Below are 27932 nucleotides of genomic sequence, written 5' to 3'. Positions count from 1 at the left end.
CATTAACAGTGCTACCATAAGTGTTTAACCCAAATCCAATAGGTGTACAATTTAAAGAACAACTAAGTCACTTCTGAATAATTTTTTAATTGTCCTAATGTTACAGAAGTATTATTTATAAATGCTATTTGATGCCTGAATGCATTCTTGTTCCACTAGTTGAGAGCTGATTTTCGTTGTGAAATATTCATATTTAAAGAAAGGAAATTCTGAGTGTCTAAAGATTTCAGCAAAATAATTTTTCGGAAATGTTGATTCTTTGAATTTTGCAATTGATGTGTCATTTTTAGTACTTTTTATTTTATAATAAAGAGCCCAAAATAAATTAGTTCAAAGCAATTTAATAAACATAGTAGTTTAATTTCTGAAGTGTTATGTCTTCTCTTGCTGTACAGTACTAGTTAGCAATTGAATATACAGTATAACTAACATGGGGAAACCAATACTTTAATAAAATACCACACAAGCAAGGGCTTCCCTCACTCTCAGGCCTGCACTGTCGATGCACTCAACTACTTCCTCTGGCTGTGGGGAATAAATGCACTGTGGATCTCGATCTTCATACACCTCGCCTTGAATTTCACAATTATTGTGAAGCACACAGTATGCCGTGATGATAAACTGTGGGAACATTTCTCTGGATTACGGGGACCAATGTGTTTTACAGGCACATTATCACACGCAACAGACAAATGAGACAATATGGTTCATTACCAAGACCTGGGTGATTAAAGAGTACTGGATTTCCAATACAATACATAAAATAACTTAAAACTTTACAGGGACCAAAGTGTTTTAGAAGTACTTTAATTACAACTTTTAAGAGTTTTTACAGTTTTAACCAATTATACTGAAAATGCCATAAGTGCTACAACACGCAGAGAAACTGATTTATAAGGGGTGGTTCACCCCCCAAAAAAGAGAGTCTGGAAATGAAGGCAGAATTGTTTTTTTTGTTTTTTACAAACAATTCCTTAAGGCAGCAGTTTAACTAACCCTGAAGTTTAACTGTTCTTTACAAAACATGTTTTGCTATAGAATGAAAATAACAAAAACAACAACCAAGTAATAATCTTATTAGAATGGCATTAACTGAGACATATGATGTAACATCACTTATTTTGGACTTTCCTTTTCAAACTAATTCCTCGATTTCGTACAAAATCTCGTATTTTTTGTACACTGCGCCTTGCCAAAACAGGATCTTCAGCGGTTATACACTGCCGGCATTCAGTCGCTGTGGCCAGTTTTCCTTTGGTTATATGTACCTTAAAATGTTTCATTACAGCTGCAACTTCAGCATTTGACCAGCACACTTTTTGCGGTTTCTTGTGTTTTTTTTTCTTTTTCTCAATGGGTATCTTCTGAACACCTGCAAAAAAATCAGTTATACACTGATTAGGAAACTCCGATGCAACTCAAACTTACTAAAATGACACATACAGTATATAGAAATGAATAATGTTAAGTGGTTATACACTTAAAATTACATTTCAAACAACATATTCAAAATATTATTCTGGAGATGAAATGTTATCTGTCTGTTAAACACCTCCTTTTTAAACTTATGTCCAGCTGTCATTTGCCAGCTTTTGGTGAACATGAAAATGATCTTCAACGTATTGGTATTGGACCATATTACAATGTTGGTGCATATGAATTTTTTTTTTTTATCTTAGCGGAATGATTGCACAACTGTTTTCAAAATGATAATCAGAAATGTTTCCTGAGCAGCAAATCAGCACATTCAGCGAGAGCGCCCTCTACAAGGAAGGGTTCGTACAAGGTACTTAAAGTACCTGAAGAACTTGAATTCGACTTTCTGAAATTGAAGTCCTGGAAAACCCTTGAAAACAGCAATATTACCGAAGAGGTACTTGAAAAGTGCTTGACTTATTTAAATACAATATGAAATGAAAAAAAAAATTGAACACCTGTCTGACCCTATCAGACCTTTTCTCGATAAGTACGAATCAATCCAAAACTAGCTTTAGCTGGACAATAACTTTATTCTAGAGCTGCTGTAAAGCCAAAACAATCGCTGTTACTTTCATTTCCTATTATCACCGTAAAGCTGCTTTGAAACAATCTATATTGTTAAAAGCGCTATATAAATGAAGGTGACTTGACGGAGTCCGGCAGAAGGGAAAGGCTGTCTCCAAGCAGAGGTTGGCCCACTGGATTGTGTATGTCATAGTCTTATACAGAGGTGGACAATGTACTCAACTTCGTTGCTTCAGTGAAACTACAGTACTACCGGTCAAATATTACTCCGTTACAAGTAAAAGTTGTAAAGACCGATTTTTACTTAGGTATTTTTGAAAACGAGTAATTCTGTACTTTTACTTAAGTATCATAAGTAAAAAGTAAATGTCAATGCATTGTGTTTTATTATTGTTGCATTGCTTATGCCTCTGAATATATGCCTGCCTACCTACCCTCATATCAATATCAAATTTATTTCTAAAACACAGTTCCAGTAGTGGGATTAAATATGAGATTGAATAAATCACTCAATAACGTCCATAATGGTTTCGGAAATAGTGCCCTATTTAAAGTTTTTTGGCTTTTAGTATGAATATGTTAGCCTTACTGTTATCTATAAGCTAGTGTGCTCCAAAACAATGACAACATTCGTATTTAGAAGACCAAACCCAACGTTGAAAATGAAAATCAGGTTGATGTCAGAATCCAAAATCAGATTGACGTTAATCTCCGACGTTGGACAGACGTTGTATTGTGGTTGGAAATGAAAGTCGGGTTGACGTCAGAACCCGACTGATGTTGGTTTCTGACGTCATTTTCATTTTCAACCTGATTTTCATTTCCAACCAAAATCATCCCTGACTGATGTTACTATGTACTTTCTACTCAAGGACCTTGACAGAAATGTAGTAGAGTAAAGTATTATATTTGTCTTTCAAATGTAGTGAAGTTAAAGTAAAAAGTTTCCAGAAAAAATAAGACTCAAGTAAAGTACACATACTCAAAAAGTGTACTTAAGTACAGTACTCAAGTAAATTTACTTTGTTACTGTCAGTGTCCACCTCTGGTCTTATAGTCTTAGGATATGAGAGCTCACTCCACTCGGAGTACCTCCTCCTGGGCGTTAAACCATTGGTTGATATGATTTGAGCTGGGTTATGCATGTTTTGGAGTTATTTTGAATTTAAGTTCTAGTCAAATCTAGTAATTTAGAGGTATATATATATATATATATATATATATATATATATATATATATATAAATCTCCCAAAAAATTGCATTCAAAATTGAAAAAAAAATATATATATATAAAAAGGAAAGGATACAAGAATTAGACTGCGTGATTACCGGGAGAATCAGCCACAGGGGAAGCTGCGAACCGTGATTCTTTTCCTGGCGCATCATTTCTATCGGAATCATTCTCCATACTATTCAGGAAACGTGGATTACGCCTGTGAAGTGAAACATTCATATTACTTCTCAATAGGACAACACTGAGAAAGTTATATCAACTTTTCCTTCCTTTTGATTATTTCATCATGGCCCTCATCTTCAGAAGTTACCTCAGATGTATGGAGATCTTTTTTGTTATTTCTCTGCTTTCTCTAGGGTTTCTGAGATGCAGTGTAGGTCCTTACCTGGATTAAACCATCTCTACACTCCCCAACCTCACAATGTTCAGTCACTTGAAGGACACCACAACAAGTTATGGTTAATTTATGGTACTATACCGTTTTTTTTTTTCAATATTCTATGTTTGTTCACATTTAAAAACACTTCCAAAAGCCTGACACTACAGCCACCATCTGTGCTCACCACAAATACTTTATCTACAAAGAAGGAAGGCCATTGCAATTGGCCTTTATCACGCTCAATCACACTTCCACGCTCAAAAAGCAGAAGCTTCAAAATAGTAGAATAAAATGACTCCGCGATTATACAATAATGAAGTATTAGATTAAATTGAAGTTGTTCAAATAAAGGAGTATTTCCAGCCTAGAGTCGATTATTCAAAAATAACTGGTTTGATCATCTTAAACAAGTCAGATCCTCTGGGTTTTAGTGCAATGATCGGTTAGCATTATATTGTAAACAAAAATTGGAGATTAATCATAATAAACATGTTTGCAACAATAAAAATAATAACATTAAAAATCAAATTAAAATAGTGTATTCCAATTATTCCTCTGCCAGTAACTCGTTAAAATGGAAGATTACACATATGGTAAGGCTAATAAAATGTCAAGTTCAACTAAGTTTAATTTTCTTGCAATAACTGGTGACCTTCCACTGACAATGATGCAGCAGGGAATGCCGGATATGACAACACACGGACTGCAATAAAGGCCTATTTTAGAGGAGTCACATGTATGTATGGAACGACTATTTTTCTGACCTTCTGAGACGCTATATGAATTATTTAATTCTGTTTGATTATGTCCTTAATATCTACAATGTCTATGCCAATCTGAATACAGTTAACGAATGCACTTTCTTTTGCTCTTTTGACAACTTGCTGTAAAGGCAATCTGGTTTTCTAATCAACCGCTTCATATTATCAAGAGGACTGAGTGCTTTGTGCTCCTCTGTGAGATGAATAACCTGGTGGACACTGAGAACTACTTCATCTGAGCCATATACAATCTGCTGCAATGTCTAACAATTGACAGAAGTGTCTTGTTGGCAAATACAATAATTGAAGCAGCGGACTAAGCAGCAGGAACACGGCAACAGAAAAGTCGTCAAAAATTAGGGCTGCACAATTGATTGAATTTCTAAGCGCGATTACAGATGCCACGATTAGGTAAATCGTTCAAACCTGCGATTACAAAAAAAAGGCAACTTATATTATTCTGGGTGCTTAAGATGTGTGTTTAGAGCATGTTACATTGTGAAAGGCACAATAGGAACAATCAGTGACGTAAGTGTACGCTGCAATAAAAAGTCTCTCAACTCAGAAAAACGGACTTTCCTGTCAGGTGTTAAACTGCTAGTAGCACGCACTCTTTAATGGCACGCGCTGTATATCGCTTCACTAAAGCGCAACATAAACTATGAGCATGTTTATGTTCATAAACAATCACTCTTGCCAGCTGTTATGCAAATCAGTAACCATCACAATCTCCAGCCAATCAAAATCATGTTTGCCTTTTCAAGGGTCTTTGTTTACGCTTCAATTAAACAAAAATCTTTGCAAACATTTAAGACTTTCCTCTCCTCGTTAATCTTAAAAACACAAATGAAGATATTTTTGATGAAATCTAAGAGCTTTCTGTCCCTCCATTAACAGCTACCCAACTACCACCACTTTGACACTTCAAAAAATTCATAAAGAGATTGTAAAACTAATCCATATGAATTGAGGGTTTTAACCAAAATGTTCTTTAGAGACATGATCACTATATGATGAAAAGATTTAATCCAGGCATTTATTCACATACGTATAAACAGAACTTCAACCGAACCTGCTTGATGTGCGAGAACAATCCTCATTGGTTTTAGCGAAAGGTCAAACGTGCTACACGAGAATGAACCTCATTGGTTCTCGCATGTCAAGCACATATGCTTGCGCTTCCATTTTGTGAATGAATGTGTTTGAGTGAATAAAAGCCTAAATTCAATCTGTTCATCATATAAAGTGATCGTGCCTCTTCAGAAAATTTGATAACGCTCAATTTCTTCGCTCTTTCTTCCTCTTCGCTCAATTTCATTTTACAATCTCTTTATGAACTTTTTTAAGCATCAAAATGGTAGTCGTGTAGCTGTCTATGGAGGGACAGAAAGCTCTCAAATTTCATTAAAAGGATCTTTGTTTGTGTTCCTAAGATAATAAGTCTTACTGTTTATAAATTTTCATGTTTTTGGTGAACTAACCCTTTAATGCATTTAAAAGCTTAAAGGACCTACGGGTTCCCTACTTCATCCAGAGTGAATATGAGTTTGCAAATGACTTTTCAGATCTATTTGATGTGTGAATCTCTTCTCACACTAAAGATACGTGAATCCCTCCAGTGTGAGTTTTCATGTGGCTAAAACGGGTTCCCTGTTGTGCAAATCTCTTTCCACACAGTTTGCAGGGGTAGGGCTTCTCTCCAGTGTGAACTCTCATGTGAATCTTAAGACTTTCTTTTCCAGTGAAACTCTTTCCACACTGTTGGCAGCTGTAAGGCTTCTCTCCAGTGTGACCTCTCACATGGACTTTAAGGGTTGTGTTGTTTGCGCAACTCTTTCCACAGTAATGGCACATGTAAGACTTCTCTCCAGTGTGAGTTAATAAATGCCTCTTAAGCTGTTTCTTGTCTATGAAACTCCTTCCACACAGATGACATTTACAACAGCTCTCTTTTACATGAACCCTCAGGTGGTGATTAAGGCTCTCTTTACGTGTGAAACATTTCCCACACTGATCACATGTGAAAGGCTTCTCTCCAGTGTGAACTCTCATGTGAGTCTTAAGATTTCCTTTTCGATTCAGTGTTTTTCCACACAGTGTGCAGGTGTAAGGACTCTCTCCAGTGTGAACTTTCATGTGGGTATAAAGGGTTCCCTTATGTGTGAAACTCTTTCCACACTGTTGACATGTGTATGGCTTCTCTCCAGTGTGAATTCTCATGTGAGTTTTAAGATTTCCTTTTTGAGTGAAACTCCTTCCACACTGTTGGCAGATGAAATAACTTCTCTTTGCTGTCTTTTGAGCTGTTTTTGATGAAGTCTTTTCAGTCTGTGAGCAACTAAATGATTTTTCTGCAGTTGTGATATGTTTCTCACACTGATCTTGCTCTACTGTATCATTCAGATCTTGAATCTCCTCTTTTAGCATCACCAGATCTAAGGCAAAAAAAAAAAAAGAACAAATGCATGTTAACCCCAGTTTAATGCACAAAGCAACAGACATTAATACCATAAATATAGTATATAATACAGTGAAAAGAGGCTCAAGCACTACGGCATCATCGTCACACAGTTGGCAAATGCATTCAAGTGGGTAAATTAAGGAGGCCAACTCATGGTGATGTGGTCCCTGTACCACAATAGCCACATCCACGTGATTTTGAAAGTTTTCCAGCTTGAGGAGAACAATACACATACCAAGTTTGGTGACTTCAGGTCAGGGATGAGCAACTCTATGTGCACTGCCCAGCAGAGTCTAGATCAGGTGTGTCCAATCCTGCTCCTGGAGGGCCACTGCCTAGCAAAGTTCAGTTCCAACCCCAATTAAACACACCTGAACCAGCTAATCAAGGTCTTGCAAGGAATAATAGAAACTTCCAGGCAGGTGTGTTGAGGCAAGATGGAGCTAAACTCTGCAGAGTTTGGACACCCCTAGTCTAGATCGATCCCTAATCAAACACAATCTAACCCAGGGGTAGGCAAGTTCAGTCCTAGAGAGCCGCTGTCCTGAAGAGTTTAGCTCCAACCCTAACCAAACACACCTGAACAAGCTCATCAATGTCTTAAGGATTGCTGAGGCTATAGGCAGCTCCAGGACCGAGTTTGGACAACCCTGGGCCGGGTTTCCAGATAATGATGCATCTTAGCTCTTAACCCTCTGAGGTCTAAGGTGTTTTTGGGGTCCTTGAGATGTTCGGACATGCCCTGACATTTGTGTTTTTTTTCAGTTGCTTATAAAATATTAATGACAAAGGTGTAATTACACTCTATTTATCACAAACGGGGCTACCATAATATGTGCGCAACATGCATGTACATGTTTGTATTTTTGAGAGAATAATGTTTATGCATGGTTATTCAAAAAACAAAAAATTAAAGTGTCTGAAATAACGCCACAAAACACATAGTAAATATGTGTTCACAATACTTTTGAGTAATGGATGTTGTCGCCTAGAGTTTTTCCTTCAAAATGATCTGAAAATCATCCTGCCTAATCATTCACATAAAACAATACATTGATTTACATTTTGTAAAACACTTTTTGTTTGGGAAGGCAATATGCGCAATGGGCGTGGACGATCCAACACCATGATGAATAGTAAGACAATGACCCACAATAATGACCCCGCATAATGAACATTTCATTCAGGTGTGTCACACAAGAAAGAATGTGAGGACAAAATAAATAAATTAATATATATAATCACAATATAAATTAAAGTCAAAAGCACATTTTTAGTACATAGTCATACCTGGAAACAAATTATGTTCAAATAGGCTATATGAGCCATTCTACAGAATTGGTTCAAAGTTAGATTTGGAAACCTTTTTTTTTTTTTGTACAATTTTTTTTTATACATGCAAATTGTATAATATCCAAGGTAAACATTTCTAGTAACTGTGCAGCAATTGACACCCGTAGTCTTTAGTTAAAGACGTTGTCATGTAAACAGCCCCTTAGAGAGTTTCTGTTTTGAGTTTTCATTATGTTGAAGACTGGCACTTGTGTGGTCCTGTCCCAAATAGCACACTTCCTATGCACTTTAATTCTTGTGGACTTGCAATGGGTGCCATTCAGCCACCAAAGTGGACTAATTCATTACATTAGTGTTATTTTTGTTGGTGGTGGTGGAGACTAATATTTATTTATCTGCTTGATCAAGATAGTTTGGAATGGGGTTGTTTACGAGGAGAAAAGGGGGAAGTTGAGGAAGGACGGTTGGAGTTATCATTTGTGGCAAGCAGAACGGGGCCTAAAGCTATGAGAACGGAGCGTGGCCGGTGGCCTAACAAGCTTCACCTGCGCACCACACTGGCTTTGTATCTCTCAGGGAGGAGCTCCGGGAGGATAAAAGGAAGAGTGATGACAGTAACTGTACGTACACACCGCCGCCGACTTGAGCTGCAATCTGGCCGCCCTGTCAAGGACGCTTGTCAAAAAGTACGGGGAAGCTTGTTGACGCTTTGGCCGCTCTGACGTAGCAGCGGGAGAAGAGAAGTGTCACAACATGAAATGTAAACAGAAAAAAACAAGCAATACATTGACACTAGAAACCTTTTATAATGACAGCATTTTTTTTGTTTGTCACATTTGGTCGGGGAAAAAAAGAATAATTAGCTATTATTAGGGCCCAAGCCTAAAGGCTATTACGACTATTCGGGCACTTTTGGGTCTCTTAACGTGCTCAAAAACTCTTGAAAGTTTGCACACGGGTCAGAACCCGCGGCCATTAGGGCCGGGCTGAAGCTGGTACCAGGGCGTGGCAGGGGGGCTCGACAGCGCCCCCTGGAACGGGGTCCGAAAACTTGGTCCATAAATCAGACACGCTTGCATGTAATAATATGAAAATCAGTATACATATAGATCTCATCGGTTCATATATCCTTCGTGCTTTTACTTTTTACGCGAGCCCAACAGGAAGTCGGCTATTTAGGGTAGTTTAAAAACGCATGTTCTGGCATTTGAAATACTCCTCCTAGAGAATTCATCCAAACACCACGAAACTCGGTCAGCATGAAGTCAAGACATGGAGAATGATAAATTGCCAGGGGATTTTTGATATCTCAAACGGTTTGGCCGTGGCGAGGAAACAAATTTATGGCGAATATTGGAAACAGGAAGTGTGTTATAACTTCTGCATACATTAACTGATCTTGATGAAACTTCAGCAGTGTGTTCGCTGTAAGAGGCCGATCACATGGAGGTGACTATTGTGAGTTAACGTTATAGCGCCACCAACTGGCAGCAGGAAGTGTCACTTTCAAAATGCTTTAAAATCACCCTCTTATTTTTACCCGATTTGCTTCAAACTTCATCTGTATAATGTAAACACACGGCAAATGTAGACCTGTGAAAGGATTATTGATATCTTAAATACTGTTGCCATGGCAACGCATCAACCTTTGATATTTTTTTCTGATGTTTTTGAGACTCTTAACATGCTTCAAATTGCATGAAACTCAACAGACACATTACATTTATAAGGTAGTAGATATGTGCAACGTTTCAGAAACGGCTGTGGTGAGGGGCTCAGTAGCGCCACCTTTAGTCAAAAATGGGGTATTAGTTTTACCTACAGTAACAAAAATCAGTATGGATATTGATCTCCTCGAGCCGGACAACTTTCTAATTTACACTCATTAGCCCCGACCAACAGGAAGTCAGATATTTTTGTTTGAATGGGAAAAACTTTTAATTTGGCCAGTCTCTCTCAGTGTCTGTGTGTGTGAGAGAGGAGGGGGGCTTTATGTTAACCCTTTCTCTGCTGTGTGCGACTTCTCGGGCACTTTTGGGGCCCTTAACGTGCTCGAAAACTCTTGAAACTTTGCACACAGGTCAGAACCCGCGGCCATCAGGGCCGGGCTGAAGCTGGTACCCGGGCGTAGCAGGTGGGCTCAACAGCGCCCCTTTAACGGAGTCTGAAAACTTGGTCCATATATCAAACACGCTTGCATGAATTAGTATGAAACTCGGTACACATATAGATCTCATCGGGCCGAACAACTTTCGTGCTCTAAGTTTTACGCCAGTCCAACAGGAAGTCGGCTATTATGGGTTGTATGAAAACGCATCTCCCTGGAATTTTATATACTCCTCCTAGAAAAATTATCCTATCGCCACCAAACTCGGTCAACATGAAGTCAAGACATTGAGGATACTAAATTGCGGACGGATTTTTGATATCTCGAACGGTTTGGCCGTGGCGAGGAAACGAAATTATGGCGAGAAAAGAGAAACACGATGTGTTATAACGTCTTCATACATTAATTGATCTTGATGAAACTTCAGTAGCGTGTTCGTTGTAAGAGGCCGATCACATGGATATAACTAATGTGAGTCAAAGTTATAGCGCCACCAACTGGCAGCAGGAAGTGTGTTACTTTTGACAAAATTGGGGGGGTTAGTTTTACCTACAGTCACAAAACTTGGTATGTATATTGTGCACATCGAGCCGGACAACTTTCTAATTTACAGTCATTAGCTCCGACCAACAGGAAGTCAGATATTTTGGTTTGAATGTGGTTTTGTCTCTCTCTGCCTCCCTCTGACAGAGTTCCTCCTGCCATTCTGTGTGTGTGTGTGTGTGTCTGTGTGGGGAGGGGAGGCAGGGCACACACACAGACAGCCCCCCCCCCCCTGTGTGTGTCTGTGTGGGGAGGGGAGGGAGGGCACACACACTGTGTGTGTGGGGAGGGGGGCATAAAGACTATTAAAAATTGGTATATTGTGCCATCTAGTGTTTTATACTATGTATACATGTGTTTTTTTCTTTTAAACAAGTGTTTTAAAGTACAGTAATTTCAATGAATATATATACCACACTTCATAGGAATTTTAGGTGTTGTGTACTTACAATGGCTGCTGATTTCATGTGTCCGTTAAGTCCATGAGACTGTAGGGTGTCTAATTTGTCATTTTAGGTTTCAGAAGGGTGCTCACTCATACTTTGTGGTTGATATGTGCCCTCGATGCGCACTTTTGCAGAACCCACACTGATGCAAGCTCTAAAGCAGACTTCTTCTCGACAGTCAAAGCGGAGTTACGTTATTGCCCGTCGTGCACAGGAACCCTACAGGCATATCGAACGAAAGTTTACATCGTATGTTTCTCCGGAATCAGCCAGTGCGACGGACGTCTATAGGCCTTATTCGCAAACACCGGAAGTAGCTAACCGCGGCCATATTGTTGACATGACATCGGTCCTGCCCGTAGCCAGATTTTAGTTGAGGGGAGCCGTAGCCTAATGGCTTCATCTCGTCGGTATCAAGAGAAGATCAGCTTGATTGGAGTGGACCCATATCAATCAAATAGCCCTTTAGTAAAGATTCGTCCTTATTGCCAGCCGTAACTTATTCGGATATTTATTCAGAGCTGCCAACTCACGCATTCACCGTGAAGCACACTTTTCACACGCTCTCACGCCACACATCCATTTTCTCACGCGCAGAAAAATTGCGACGCAAAGAGGACACAGAGACCGACAGACTAGACAGAGCAGTGATATGATATAAAAAGTCTCAGCTCTCAGGTTCTGTCACTTTTATTACGAAATTCAAACAATAAATAATAATAATAATAATAATTCATTACATTTATATAGCGCTTTTCTGGACACTCAAAGCGCTTTACATAGAAGGGGGAATCTCCTCAACCACCACCAATGTGCAGCATCCACCTGGATGATGCGACGGCAGCCATATTGCGGCAGAACGCCCACCACACACCAGCTTACTGGTGGAGAGGAGACAGTGATGAAGCCAATTAGTATATATAGGAGGATGATTAGGAGGCCATGATGGACAGAGGCCACTGGGCAAATTTGGCCAGGATGCCGGGGTTACACCCCTACTCTTTCGAAAGACATCCTGGGATTTTTAATGACCACAGAGAGTCAGGACCTCGGTTTAACGTCTCATCCGAAGGACGGCGCTCTTTGTCAGTGTAGTGTCCCCGTCACTACACTGGGGCGTTAGGACCTGCACAGACCACAGGGTGAGCGCCCCCTGCTGGCCACACTAACACCTCTTCCAGCAGCAACCTGGTTTTCTCAGGAGGTCTCCCATCCAGGTACTGACCAGGCTCAGCCCCGCTCAGCTTCAGTGGGAAACCATTCTTGGGCAACAGTGTGATATGGCTGCTGACCATACAGTTTTGGCACTTGTAAATGTGACGCGACAGATCCCTAGCGGCACGTGAACCTATCATCTCTAACGTTAGCTAGTAAATAAACACAAATGAACAATGTTGAAAGATACAGTACAACTTACCGAAATGTATATTCCTCATACATAATATCGACCAAACAAACAAACAAAGGGGTCAATAAAACAGCTGGAGAACAATTATGTCACATAACATTTAGCCTAAGCCATTTGATGACCATAATTTGGCTAGAAAAAAAGAGCTATATGGCGCTTTTCCACTGCATGGTACGGCTCGGTACGGTTCGTCTCGGCGCAGAACGGTTCGGCTCGCTTCGCTTTTCCACTGCGTGGTACGACTCAACTCGGTACGGCACGGTTCGCTTTAGCTCGGTTCGCTTTAGCTCGGTTGCTTTTCCACTGCAGTTAGTACCGTTTCAAAGTGGGTGGGACTGATCGTTAATAGTTGTCGCCTCTTTGTCCCTACACTGTTTGTAGGTCCGGCGGCAATCAACGAGAGGAACGTCTGCACCTCGTCCACTGACCACGATTCAGCCATTTCTTTTTTGATTTTTTTGTAACTTATTTTGTCAAGTTAATACTCTAAAAACAGTTGCTACTGCGTTGGCTGTTGTCTGGCTATTTAAATCTAGCGGGTTTAATGTCTCGTGTTGCAAATACAATGACGCTGAAGTGACGATTCTGTCTGACCAATCAGTGATCTGCACTGTTTTCACGTCACGTTTAGTATCGGTACGGTACGCTTGGAACCTCAACAGAGGTGGTACCATTTAAAGCGAGCCGAAGCGAGCCGTACCGTACCGTACTATGCAGTGGAAATGCGCCATAAGTGAGCCGTACCGAACCGAGCCGTACTGTACCATGCAGTGGAAAAGCGCCAAAGCGTGCCGTACCGTACCGTACCGTACCATGCAGTGGAAAAGCGCCAATAGAGAGTATTTTGCTAAATATATGTGCACTTTATTACATATTATATTTTTACTTATATCATTAAAGTTATTATAATAAAAAAAACGCATATCTTTCTCTGTATGTTTACAGCATTAAGTGAGTTGTTTTTTTCTTGAGAAAAATGAATGCCTATCTTGTGTAGCCTACCTAATATTTATCCAAATGAGTCAATATTAAATCAAGCCACGAGTCTCTCCTGCGCTGGCTCACTCCTCTGTCTCCTTCCCTTCACGTTTTCTGACAGTCGGTATTGCATAAAAACTAACTTCTTCTTCTTGCTGTTGTTAGAACAGCCGTGTATTACACAACACACCATCGCGCTGTTTAAAAAAAAATATATATAGCGATAATACCATGGATAATACCGACCCTGTCTCGCTTGTCAATTGACAGACTGACAGTTGCCGTGGGTTCTATGTCAACAACATGGCCGCCGAACATCGATGACGTAGATCGAATAAGAACTATATTCTGATTGGTTGCTGGCGTTTTGCCGCTGCTTGCCGCTGAACCGCGTCATAGCTCATTACCATAAAGTTGAGCTACTATCAACTTTCTGATTGACGCTCTGGTTGTTCAAAACGCCCAAAACACGACGCCAAGGGATTTGACACTCCTTGCAGCTGAGAGAAGCCTGCTTCCATTGAATATGAATGACTTCCGGCAACTTTGGAAGCTCAAGCCGGCGGCGGTGTGAACGTACAGTTAAGGAAGAGAGAGGACCAGTCCTGGGACATTTACGTTGCATTTTGTTTTTTGGGGCAGTCGTACGTGATGGGCGCTTTACTTTTGCTTTGTGTTTGTTTATTTTTTAACTAAAGGGTTAAAGTTTTGCCGGTTCATACTTACTTCATCCCTGAACACAAACCTTGTTACACTGTTCTGGGAAGAGACTGACTCCTGCACATGAATAACGCAAAAAAAATGTTTTTGCCACAATATCATGGTTACAGTTAGCATTCCTACATTGAATTCATCCTAATTTGTGGATTATAAAGCCTTTTATAACTTGGTCGCTCATGGCACAATGTTTCTCTTGGTTTCTACGTCAGTGCTGTTGATCTGATATCTGTGGTTTATAACAGATCCAACTAGATCTTGCAGTAGCAATGTTATTAATACTGTGGTGAATTCAAAACGCTTTCTCACTGGATCTCCCAGCGCTGTGTAGTAACAGTGTCACGTGATCCAGATCGGCCCGTGAGTAGAACCTGTTCTTAGCTTAAAAAGAAGCGCAGTTTTGTTTCACTTTCGTTTAGTTTGCCGTTTGATGATTCCCATGCAACATAAAAGGCAGCTCTTATCAGTTGGGCAATGTGCTGGTGGCACAGTGCGACCCCTAACAAAATTGTGTCACACCGGAAGGAAAAAAGTTAGCAAAATGCAACCATTTGGTCTCAGTCTCGAGCCCTGCCCTCTTCAAAAATATAATTAATTTCTGTAGAGCTGGACATTCTAATTAGGATCAAATGACTGAGATCAGCTTTGAGAATGAAACCAACCTGTTTGTTCCTCAGTTTCTTCATGTTTCACTGTCAATGTTTCTTCAATCTTTATGTTTTCACTCTCCACTTTAATAAACACCATCTGTGTTTGTTCCTCAGTATCTTCATGTTTCACTCTGAATGTTTCTTCAATCTTCACGTCTTCACTCTCCTCTTTAATAAACGCCATCTTTATAATAGCGTCACATGGATCTCCGTCGCTTCACCAGGAATTTTTCTGTGTTTGTCCTGTTTAAGAAGATAATAATTAACAGAAAGAAAAGCACATCCAAACTATACAATAGGGAGAACAAGTATTTGTATTTCCAACTTACAAAGCATGTAGAGGTCTGTAATTTATATCATAGGTACTCTTCAACTGTGAGAGACGGAATCCCAAAAAAATCCAGAAAATCACATTGTATGATTTTTAAAAAAATAATTAGCATTTTATTGCATGACATAAGTATTTCATCACCTACCAACCAGTAAGAATTCTGGCTCTCACAGACCTGTTAGTTTTTCTTTAAGAAGCCCTCCTGTTCTCCTCTCATTATCTGTATTAACTGCACTTGTTTGAACCCATTACCTGTATAAAAGACACCTGTCCACACACTCAACCAAACAGACTCCAACCTCTCCACAATGGCCAAGACCAGAGAGCTGTGTAAGGACATCAGGGATAAACTGTAGACCTGCACAAGGCTGGGATGGACTACAGGACAATAGGCATCAGCTTGGTGAGAAGGAAACAACTGTTGGCGTAATTATTAGAAAATGGAAGAAGTTCAAGATGAAGGTCAATCTCCCTCGGTCTGGGGCACCATTCAAGATCTCACCTCGTGGGGCATCAATGATCATGAGGAAGGTGCGGGATCAGCCCAGAACGACACGGCAGGACCTGGTCAATGACCCGAAGAGAGCTGGGACCACAGTCTCAAAGAAAACCATTAGTAACACACTACGCCGTCATGGATTAAACTCCTGCCGCGCACACAAGGTCCCCCTGCTCAAGCCAGCGCATGTCCAGGCCAGTTTGAAGTTTGCCAATGACCATCTGGATGATCCAGAGGAGGAATGGGAGAAGGTCATGTGATCTGATGAGACAAAAATAGAGCTTTTTGGTCTAAACTCCACTCGCCGTGTTTGGAGGAAGAAGAAGGATGAGTACAACCCCAAGAACACCATCCCAACCGTGAAGCATGGAGGTGGAATATCATTCTTTGGGGATGCTTCTCTGCAAAGGGGACCGGACGACTGCACCGTATCACGGGGAGGATGGATGGGGCCATGTATCGCCAGATCTTGGCCAACAACCTCCTTCCCTCAGTAAGAGCGCTGAAGACGGGTCGTGGCTGGGTCTCCCAGCAGGACAACGACCCGAAACACACAGCCAGGGCAACTGAGGAGTGGCTCCGTAAGAAGCATATCAAGGTCCTGGTGTGGCCTAGCCAGTCTCCAGACCTGAACCCAATAGAAAATCTTTGGAGGCAGCTGAAAGTCCAAATTGCCCAGCGACAGCCCCGAAACCTGAAAGATCTGGAGAAGGTCTGTATGGAGGAGTGGGCCAAAATCCCCAGTGTGTGCAAACCTGGTCCAGAACTGCAGGAAACTATGATCTCTGTAATTGCAAACAAAGGTTAAGTTCTGCTTTTCTGATGTATCAAATACTTATGTCATGCAATAAAATGCAAATTAATTACTTAAAAATCATACAATGTGATTTTCTGGATTTTTGTTTTAGATTCCGTCTCTCACAGTTGAAGAGTACCTATGATAAATATAGCTGCAAGCAGCCATTACGGGGCCAAGCGCAAAAGCAGACGACGAGATATGCCTACATGGCTGAAAGTGTGAGACAAACTGCAGCAAGGAGCAATTAAAGACATTTGAAGATGAATTTTGGCAAAATGGTTGAAAAATCACATACATTAAAGGGCATATTGCAGGTTAGAGTACCCAGTGCGCCAATGTATAGAACAATAATGTAGGAACTAGATTTAAATATAAACATATACTTATAAAACGCTATTTAGGCTTCTGGAGTCGTTTTTGTGAGAAAATTTTACTTCCGCATTTGAAAACTGCCAAACCGGAAGTGACGTATCATGGGGGAGAGCGGTCAAAGTAAACAATAGGAAAGCAATGGATCGCAATGACAGTTCGGACGCTGAGGAAATTGTAGCCTAAATGTTTACTCGTATGACGGACCTCAGCCATATAATTATGAGCCTTATATGAAGCCAAGAGAGTAGACAGGTCAGGATTAGACAAAACAACGGTCAGAGGAGACGCATTGAGCTGTGGTCTGAGGAGAACAGGGCAGGAGTCGGGTCTCGGTGAGAGAACAGTGTTAGCTTATAGATGTATTCACGTTAGCCGACGATATGTATAACACTATGCTCAGATCACAATATTGTAATTATGTGTCAGGCAATAGCAAAGCTAGTGTTTAGACCCTTACCTGCACGTGTATGTCAGCCATTAGGAGACAGTTTCCAGAGAAAGAGGGACATTATAAAGGTTTTGAATGGCCCCATTTGGTGATAATGAATAAAAAAATAATCACAATCACAACTTTCTTACTGTATAAAAACTTTGTATGTATGTAGAAGCAGCCAACACAAACATTAAAATTTGGAGTACAGATTGAAAATGAACATAATATATTATATTATAATAATAATAATAAGTGTCGGCTGCAGACTTGCAAGACATTACAAGTTTATGGAGGATACGTTAATGAATTAAATTAAGACAAGGCACATTTTGTAAAACAAATGTACAATAAGTGATCTCTGACGGATCCGTGACCGTCATGTTTCCCACCGGTGGCCGACCCACATGCTGACGGCGGACAGGGCGACCCGATGAAGGAGCCGGGACAGTGTGCACATATCGCCGTCATCATATAACGTAACGTTAACTCATCATATTGCCGGGATTATAATCATGCAGTCTATAGTGAACGCTACACACTACCGCGTTTTTCAAAGCAGACGCAGAAGCGAAGGCCGTCTCTTACCCTGCACAAAACGCACACAAACACGGAAGAAAGCACCATCCTTTATCTTGTTCGGAAACCTGTGGACTCGATGTCCTGACAGGCCATAATTCACAGTCATTTATCACAATAATTATTAATTGAAATACAATAACCACCGAAAACACACTGAATCACGACCGCTTCAACATAATACCAGCCTATTCTGCACTGAGCGAACGCAGCGCCCGGCAAACGACTCCCCATTTTGACGTAATATGACGCGGTGGTGAAAAAAAAACGTTTTTTCAACACGGTCAAGGAAACGGTCACGTTTTCCACTGAATTTGTGCCCTTATGTCTGGCAAAACAATTTTTAATCGTGCATTTACTTTTCATATGGTATTTTCATACAAGGTTATATATTAATTCTGAAAAAAAAAAAAACCTGCAATATGCCCTTTAACTAAAAATATGATTATCACTTTCGACCAATAGGTGGCGCAATTACGAAACTGATGTAATGTGGTCAGAGTGAAGTGACAATGACACATACAAAGTTTGGTGTCAATATGTCAAGGCATTGCAGATATAAAGCCTGAATAGTCATTTTGGCATCATGCCTCAACTTTGCATCTGCGGTATACAAAAACGGTTTTGTCTATCGACACGAAATCCATAACTTTTACTCGGCACGGTCTGGAGATGACACGATCCGATTTTGGTGAAAATCGGACCTTCGGTCTAGGAGGAGTTCGAAAAAGTAGGTTTTAAAAGAAAATAAAGATGGCGGACAGGAAGTTTGACTGACTATGGCAAAATTGGTATCTATGTTTTCAGCATAACCCAAGGCATCTATTGAGATCAGTGTCATTACTATAGGCACATTTATTCAAAAGTTATTAGCATTTTTGGAAATTTCATTATAACTTTTGACCAAAAGGTGGCGCTGTCTCATAATCTTTTGAGTACCTTTAGGGCCTTGTACTGATGACCCATACTGAGTTTCGTAACGATACGTTCATGCGTTCATAAAATACAGCATTTTAGCACATCATTCAAAATGGCCGACAGCCAAAATGGCCGATATGGGAAAATTGGATATCAGTCAACTCAGTATGACGCCCTGAATATATCGAGACCACTTTTATGATTTTTGGACAAACCGTTAAGAAGTTCTAAGTAAAATAAGCAAATTTTCATATCTCCGGACCAGTAGGTGGCACTGTGCCGAAACGCAGCATGTCGCCTCAGGTCATGCTTGTGACGACATGTACCAAATTTGGTCTGAATCCGACAAAGCGTTGTGGCGATACAGCCTTTAATCTGTTTTCGCAAGCTCTACGTAAATTTTATTTTCGCGGTATTCGAGAACGGTTATTCGAATCAACTTGATTTCCATAACTTTTTGTCGTCACAGTCTGGAGATGATCTGGTTCAATTTTCGTGAAATTCGGAGCAACGGCCTAGGAGGAGTTCGAAAAAGGAGGTTTTTCGGAAAATTCAAAATGGCGGGAAAACTATTATGACGGAAAATGACGTCATAGGGTGCAGTCGAATCGTCGTGAGCTCAGGAATCAGAGGAAAAAAGAATTTTGTTTCTAGCCCTTGTGGTTCAAAAGTTATTAGCATAAACATGAGTGAAACTTTGGACAGCTGGTGGCGCTAGAGGGAATGAGTTGGAGACTCCAAATTTGCTATGGTGATAGTTCAGGCTGTCCTCTATCACTGTGCCAATTTTCATAAGTTTCCCGCAAACGGTTCTATAGGCTGCCATAGACGCCCAGTCGGAAGAAAAAGAAAAAAAAGAATATAGCTGCAAGCAGCAATCACCGGGGCCAAGCGCAAGCAAGACGACAAGACATGCCAAAGTGGCTGGGAGTGTGAGACCCACTGCAGCAAGGAGCAATTAAAGACATTTGAAGATGAATTTGGGCAAAATGGTTGAAAAATCACATACAATAACTAAAAATATGATTATCACTTTCGACCAATAGGTGGCGCAGTTACGAAACTGATGTGATGTGGTCAGAGTGAAGTGACAATGACACATACAAAGTTTGGTGTCAATATGTCAAGGCATTGCAGATATAAAGCCTGAATAGTCATTTTGGCATCATGCCTCAACTTTGCCACTGCGGTATACGAAAACGGTTTCGTCTATCGACACGAAATCCATAACTTTTACTCGGCACGGTCTGGAGATGACACGATCCGATTTTGGTGAAAATCGGACGTTCGGTCTAGGAGGAGTTCGAAAAAGTAGGTTTTAAAAGAAAATAAAGATGGCGGACAGGAAGTTTGGCTGACTATGGCAAAATTGGTATCTATGTTTTCAGCATAACCCAAGGAATCTATTGAGATCAGTGTCATTACTATAGGCAAATTTATTCAAAAGTTATTAGCATTTTTGGAAATTTCATTATAACTTTTGACCAAAAGGTGGCGCTGTCTCATAATCTTTTGAGTACCTTTAGGGCTTTGTACTGATGACCCATACTGAGTTTCGTAACGATACGTTCATGCGTTCATAAAATACAGCATTTTAGCACATAATTCAAAATGGCCGACAGCCAAAATGGCCGATATGGAAAAATTGGATATCAGTCAACTCAACATGACGCCCTGAATCTATCGAGACCACTTTTGTGATTTTTGGACAAACCGTTCAGAAGTTATAAGCAAAAATAGCCTTTTTTCATATCTCCAGACCAGTAGGTGGCGCTGCGCCGAAACGCAGCATGTAGCCTCAGGTCATGCTTGTGATGACATGTAGGAAGTTTGGTTTGAATACGATTAAGCGATGCGGAGATACAGCCTTATGTCTGTTTTCGCAAGCGCTACGTAAAATTTGTTTGCGCGTTTATCGAAAACGGTTTGACGAATCAACTTGAATTCCATAACTTTTTGTCCCCACAGCCTGAAGATGATCTGGTGCAATATTGGTGCAAATCGGACAAACCGTCTAGGACGAGTTCGCAAAAGAAGGTTTTTTGGACAATTCAAAATGGCGGCCATATTTTTATGACGGAAAATGACGTCATAGGGTCCAGTCGAATCGTCGTGAGCTCAGGAATCAGAGGAAAAAAGAATTTTGTTGATAGGCCTTACGGTTTAAAAGTTATTAGCATAATATAAGTGAAACTTTGGACAGGTGGTGGCGCTAGAGGGAATGAGTTAGAGACACCAAAATTGGTGCAATTACTGTTGGGAATGTCCTCTATCAGAATGTCAAACCGGAACAACTTTCCCGCATACGCTTCTATGGGCTGCCATAGACGCCCAGTCGGAAGAAGCAGAATAATAATAATAATAATAAATATAGCTGCAAGCAGCCATTACGGGGCCAAGCGCAAAAGCAGACGACGAGATATGCCTACATGGCTGAAAGTGTGAGACAAACTGCAGCAAGGAGCAATTAAAGACATTTGAAGATGAATTTTGGCAAAATGGTTGAAAAATCACATACATTAACTAAAAATATGATTATCACTTTCGACCAATAGGTGGCGCAATTACGAAACTGATGTGATGTGGTCAGAGTGAAGTGACAATGACACATACAAAGTTTGGTGTCAATATGTCAAGGCATTGCAGATATAAAGCCTTAATAGTAATTTTGGCATTGTGCCTCAACTTTGCCACTGCGGTTTACGAAAACGGTTTCGTCTATCGGCACGAAATCCATAACTTTTACTCGGCACGGTCTGGAGATGACACGATCCGATTTTGGTGAAAATCGGACGTTCGGTCTAGGAGGAGTTCGAAAAAGTAAGTTTTAAAAGAAAATAAAGATGGCGGACAGGAAGTTTGACTGACTATGGCAAAATTAGTATCTATGTTTTCAGCATAACCCAAGGAATCTATTGAGATCAGTGTCATTACTATAGGCAAATTTATTCAAAAGTTATTAGCATTTTTGGAAATTTCATTATAACTTTTGACCAAAAGGTGGCGCTGTCTCATAATCTTTTGAGTACCTTTAGGGCATTGTACTGATGACCCATACTGAGTTTCGTAACGATATGTTCATGCGTTCATAAAATACAGCATTTTAGCACATAATTCAAAATGGCCGACAGCCAAAATGGCCGATATGGGAAAATTGAATATCAGTCAAATCAGTATGACGCCCTGAATCTAACGAGACCACTTTTGTGATTTTTGGACAAACCGTTCAGAAGTTATAAGCAAAAACATAAATTCTTCATATATCCGGACCAGTAGGTGGCGCTGCGCCGAAACGCAGCATGTAGCCTCAGGTCATGCTTGTGATGACATGTACCAAATTTGGTCTGAATCCGATAAAACGTTGTGGAGATACAGCCTTGAATCTGTTTTCGCAAGCGCAACGTAAAATTAAATTGCGCGGTATTCAAGAACGGTAATTCGAATCAACTTGAATTCCATAACTTTTTGTCGTCATGGTCTGGAGATGATCTGGTTCAATTTTCGTGAAATTCGGAGCAACGGCCTAGGAGGAGTTCGAAAAAGTAGGTTTTTCAGAAAATTCAAAATGGCGGGAAAACTATTATGACGGAAAATGACGTCATAGAGTGCAATCGAATCGGCATGAGCTCAGAAATCAGAGGAAAAAAGAATTTTGTTGATAGGCCTTACGGTTCAAAAGTTATTAGCATACAATTTCTGAAACTTTGGACAGGTGGTGGCGCTAGAGGGAATGAGTTAGAAACACCAAAATTGGTGTATTTGATGTTGGGACTGTCCTCTATCAGAATGTCGAACCAAAACAACTTTCCCGCATACGCTCCTATGGGCTGCCATAGACGCCCAGTCGGAAGAAAAAGAAGAATAAGAACCGGAACAGATACAATAGGTGCCCGCACCTTCAGTGCTTGGCCCCTAATAATAAGAACCGGAACGAAAACAATAGGTGCCTCCGCACTTTCAGTGCTTGGCCCCTAAAAAAGAAGAATAAGAACGGGAACAGATACAATAGGTGCCCGCACCTTCAGTGCTTGGCCCCTAAATATTACAGACTTCTACATGCTTCGTAAGTGGGAAAACCTGTATCAAATAGCCTACTTGTTCTCCCCACTGTATCTTTGGGTGAGTCTAAATCATCTCCCTAGAAAGGGAGTCATTCAGAGTGATAGTTGATGATCTTAATTCCCTCCACTCAAAATTAGCACTACAAATTAAAGGGGTGGTTAAGTATGATTTCACTTTTCTAACTGTAGTTAGTGTGTAATGTTGCTGTTTGAGCATAAGCAACATCTGCAAAGTTACAACGCTCAAAGTTCAAAGCAAAGGAAGATATTTGCTTTTAAAGAAAAGGACTACAACAAACGGCTGGTAGGAACTACACAACATTCCTCCAGGGTTAGTGACATCACCAACCCTAGAATGTACATAAACCCCGCCCCCCGGGAACACAGTCCATGTTGAGAAGAGGAAGAGTTGCTGTAGTCGAGCACATTTGTGAGTCAGCTCAAACTTTAGCATCTGTCTTTTCTCATGCAATAGAAAGTCACTCTGTGTGCATCTCACAACAGTTCCTATACGAGCGATTTATAGATTATCATGACAGAATATGCTAATTGAAGATCGTTAACTCCACATCAGCAACATAAATTCATCAACTAACCATTCAGAGACGTCCTGTTGCTTCTACATGTTGTCACTTCTTCTTGAGTCTCTCCATCTTTGTCTGATTTTAACATTAAAGGCAGAACAGTTTCTGTCATTTTAGTGTGTGTGTGTGAGGTAATCGCAGGTGTTAACACGCACAAGCTCGTGAAGCCCCGCCCTCTGCAGCAGCTCATTTGCATTTAAAGGGCCAGGCACAAAACGGTGCGTTTTTGCAAACCCTCAAAAAATGACAACTTTAACATGCTATATAAAAATATCTGTGGGGTATTTTGTGCTAAAACTTCACACACACACTCTGGAGACATCAGAGACTTATATTACATCTTGTGAAAAGGGCATTTACCACCACTTTCATCATTAGTTATAATTTCTTTGGTATTTAATATTTGCAGATTATTATATTTTTTTGGCCGGGACCAATTTTAACACAACTAGGCTATTGGCTGATTCCGATACTGATATTTGTCACTTGCTCTCTTTGAACTTACGTCATAAAAACAGATGTGCACAGCAGGAATATTAGGATATGTTTACAAGGATAAAAACCAAGACGGCCATTTTAAAGGGGTGGTATAATGCCCTTTTCACAAGATGTAAAATAAGTCTTTGATGTCCCCAGAGTGTGAAGTTTTAGCTAAAAATACCCCACAGATATTTTTGTGTCTGTCCCTTTAAATGCAAATGAGCTGCTGCTCCCGGCACAGGGGGTGGAGCTTCAAGAGCTTGTGTGTTAGCAGCTTAGATTACCTGACACAGACATGCACAGAACATTTCAAAAACGTTTCGCCTTTTATGTTCAAACCGGAGTTTGACAAAGATGGAGAGACTCAAGAAGAAGTGACAACATGTAGAAGCAACAGGACGTCTCTGAATGGTTAGTTGATGAATGTATGTTGCTGATGTGGAGTTAACTATCTGCAATTAGCATATTCTGTCATGATAATCTATAAATCGTGTTCCCGGGGGGCGGGATTTATGTAAATTCAAGGGTTGGTGATGTCACTAACCCGGGAGGAATGTCGTGTAGTTCCTACCAGCCGTTTGTTGTAGTCCTTAAAAAGCGATTTCTTTAAAAGCAAATATCTCCCTTTGCTCTGAACTTTGAGCGTTGTAACTTTGCAGATGTTGTTAGTGCTCAAACAGCAACATTACACACTAACTAAAGTTAAAATAGTGAAATCATAATCAATCTACCCTTTAATATAAATTTAAGAGAATTAGAAGCCATAGCTGATGCCCTTGACAAGATTAACACTTTAGTTATTAAAATAAACAACATCAAGATAATAATTTGGTTCATATAACTCTTTAACAAAGACTTTTTTTTAAATCCCCATGGGAGAAACGAATGGAAAAAATACTTCCAGAACCAGTGCCTCTGAAAAAGTGGGCGGGCACTAATGCACCCTGTACTCTGACAAATCATTATTAATTATATGATTATTAATCATATAATAACAGTCTTTAATAGGCCCCCGAACAGCACAATAATCATCGATGAACACTGAAAAAAAAAAAAAAAAAAACTTGATTCTTCTATTTTTTTCACTATCACTAAGACAAACCGCTATCATCTTATGTTGAGTTAGATCCAAGACTCGTTGTGTCTGAGAGAATTAATGCACTGTTAATACAGTGAAGAAGTCAAAAGCTCACTCAGTTTTTACTTTCCCCTCCTCTAGTGCCGGGGTTGTGCCGAATTTCGACAGCCCTCTGCGCGCACGAGCATTACGTCATTTAATGACATCGCTGCGTGCAAATACATGCTTTAATATACAGTCAAACCAGAATTGATTCAGACAATATTTTTTTACTAGTGGGTGCAGGACACTAAAACATTCATGTAAGTGAGGATAGCAGGGTGTCTGAACAATTTTTGTTTTGACAATGTTTGTGTTGGTCTTTCATTTAATTGATTTCATGTAGTTATTGCCTTACCTTCTGTGAAATTTAATTAAATTGGAATTCAATTCAAATATGACAAATAAAATAAGAATAAAATAAATAGTTCTGCACTGTTTACTCTGCAAAGCTTTTAATAAACAATCTTTTCTCCAACATATTTTATATACACCACGGCAACATCGAACGTTCAAGAAAGCGTTAAGAAAACTGATCTATTTTACACTTGTTACACGTCGCCATTGAAAAAAAACAGTAAACTGCAAAAAAAAAGTTTTATCTCAGGGCCATTTAACTATAAAATGATGCAGTCTTTGTTAATCGGCTTTCATTCTGTTGGCAAGGCTTAATTAAAAAAAAAAAATTATGTAACTATTTTTTAACAGGGTGCCATTTTCTCAGGTTTCAAATACTCCCGTTTTCTGATTATCCAGTCTCCAGTGTCACACTATCCTTCAGAAATCCTTCATATTTATAATATGATGATTTATTATTACGATCAATGATTTAAAAAAAACGGTTGTGCTGCTTACCTTTTCATTTCTTTTATACCCGTTTAAATTTTTCTTGCTTTTATTTTGTGATTATTTTAATTATTTTCTGTAAAGCACTTTGAATTGCCATAGTGTACGAAATGTGCTATATAAATAAACTTGCCTTGCCTTTCTTGTAGGGAAATCGTGATACATTTGTCTCCCATGATTATTTGACTATATATATATATATATATATTTTTTTTTTTTAAAACAATGTTAATATAACTTACTGTCATTTATGATAAATTTAATGAATCAATATATGTGTATAGGCCTATATACCAGACCTTTCACATATGATAATACTAACATCAGTATTACAATGTTAATTTAAGTTAATAATTAAATTATTGGCTGACAATTGCCAAAGACCCATTACTCAAATTGTTTTAAAGCGGACATTTTTTCACTGTGCTCAGTTATTTTACTTTTATTGCACAAGGGACTACGGTTCCTGTTATTTACACCCAAATAATAGATTACAAGACCCATGTGACTCATACCCTGTTGGTTTATGAAAAAAATTAGACGACTTGAACATGTGTCGTGCTGTGACAAGATTTGGTTACAAAAAGCTTTAAAAAGCAAACAGTGCTGAACTTTTTTATTTGTTTTATTAATCTTTTTTCATTGAATTTCAAAAAAACAAAACAATTCAGTATGTTCTCAAAACATTTAACAAACAATGATAATCCACACAAGACTACAGTAACTACATTATATCAATAAAATTTAAGTAAAAGGGCAACACAACATATTCAATTCATTTTGAAGCACCAATGTCAGCAAATGACGTCGTGCGCGTGCACGTGGAGGACTGTCAAAATATGACAGGGAGTAAATAAACACGTAATTGAATAAGTAGGTAGAATTAATCATAACATAATTAAACTATTGCACTCTTGCTGCTGATTCACTGATAATAAACTGATTCACGATATATATAGGGACCTAATGAGACGCATATTTTACTGTTACTCGTTTTACTCATAAACATAAGTAGCTACAAGGATATAAAAAAACTCATTCGTTTTACAGTTCTTAAACTATACAATTATCGGAAAGGTTTGCATAGATTGAATACTTAAAAAGATTTAAAACACAAACCTTTCTTCAGCCGAATCACAACAGTGCAGCAGCGCGACGCAGCCTTGTGACGTCACATCAGCATACCAAAATAAAAGTCCCGTTCACACGCTAAAGTCACAAAAGCGCACACAAACTTACAGGCGTAAAACAAATAGAAATAATAAAGTTGTGTCAGATGTTTATGTTGTCACATTGATATGATGAAAATATAAAAACTGCCAATGAAAGAGTTGTACCACATCTAATATGTGGGAATAAAAGGCAAAACTGTACAAAAACAAGGGCCACAGCCTACTTTAAGAACACAAAGACAAACAAATAGGTAATATTGCTGCAGTTATTTGGGTCATTCCTGACGCATCATTATAGCTAGGGGAGCGCGGGGAACAATGTAACGCGGGGCCAGTTGTAACACACTTGTTTTAAATACTTCCACACATGCCAGCATGACGAAACTTGGTGTATTTACTGGTTGCCATATCAACACTATACAGATAAAAATTGTGCCAAAATTCTGAAATCTTTGTAAGATATCACTGAACATGTACTTGACCATAGTAAACGTACATTTCTTACTTAAGGAAATTTTTCATCTCTATTTTTTGTGTTTATTTTGAATTAGACAAATCTGATATTATTTTAATCTCCAATCTGTTATTTAACAGTTGAAAAAGTTATTTAATGCTTCGCTAACCTGTAGAAGACACTAGCAGGGTTTAAATCCCAGTTGTGCAGCTGGGACATGTTGTCACACTGCGTTACAATGTGCACCTATTAGAAATATGCTATTATATTCTATACTTTTATGAATTCTATTGAGAAAACATGAGAAA

General features: G+C 39.4%; 1 protein-coding gene across 1 annotated transcript; it reads right to left on the bottom strand.

Annotated features, from left to right (window-relative positions):
• Positions 1 to 332: 332 nt before the first annotated feature.
• LOC307004119 (uncharacterized protein) lies at positions 333 to 27224 on the bottom strand. The gene is made up of 5 exons (XM_079623069.1): positions 27118 to 27224; positions 14995 to 15225; positions 5974 to 6814; positions 3335 to 3438; positions 333 to 1372 (listed from the first exon to the last, which is right to left on the bottom strand). Exons 2-5 carry the CDS (start codon positions 15164 to 15166, stop codon positions 1113 to 1115), a joined length of 1377 nt encoding a protein of 458 aa, XP_079479195.1. The 5' UTR covers positions 15167 to 15225; positions 27118 to 27224; the 3' UTR covers positions 333 to 1112.
• Between the last annotated feature and the right edge of the window lie 708 nt (positions 27225 to 27932).

Source organism: Phoxinus phoxinus (assembly GCF_949152265.1).
Source record: "Phoxinus phoxinus genome assembly, chromosome: 9".
In the NCBI taxonomy this organism is placed as follows: Eukaryota; Metazoa; Chordata; class Actinopteri; order Cypriniformes; family Leuciscidae; genus Phoxinus; species Phoxinus phoxinus.
This window is presented reverse-complemented; position numbering and strand designations above follow the sequence as displayed.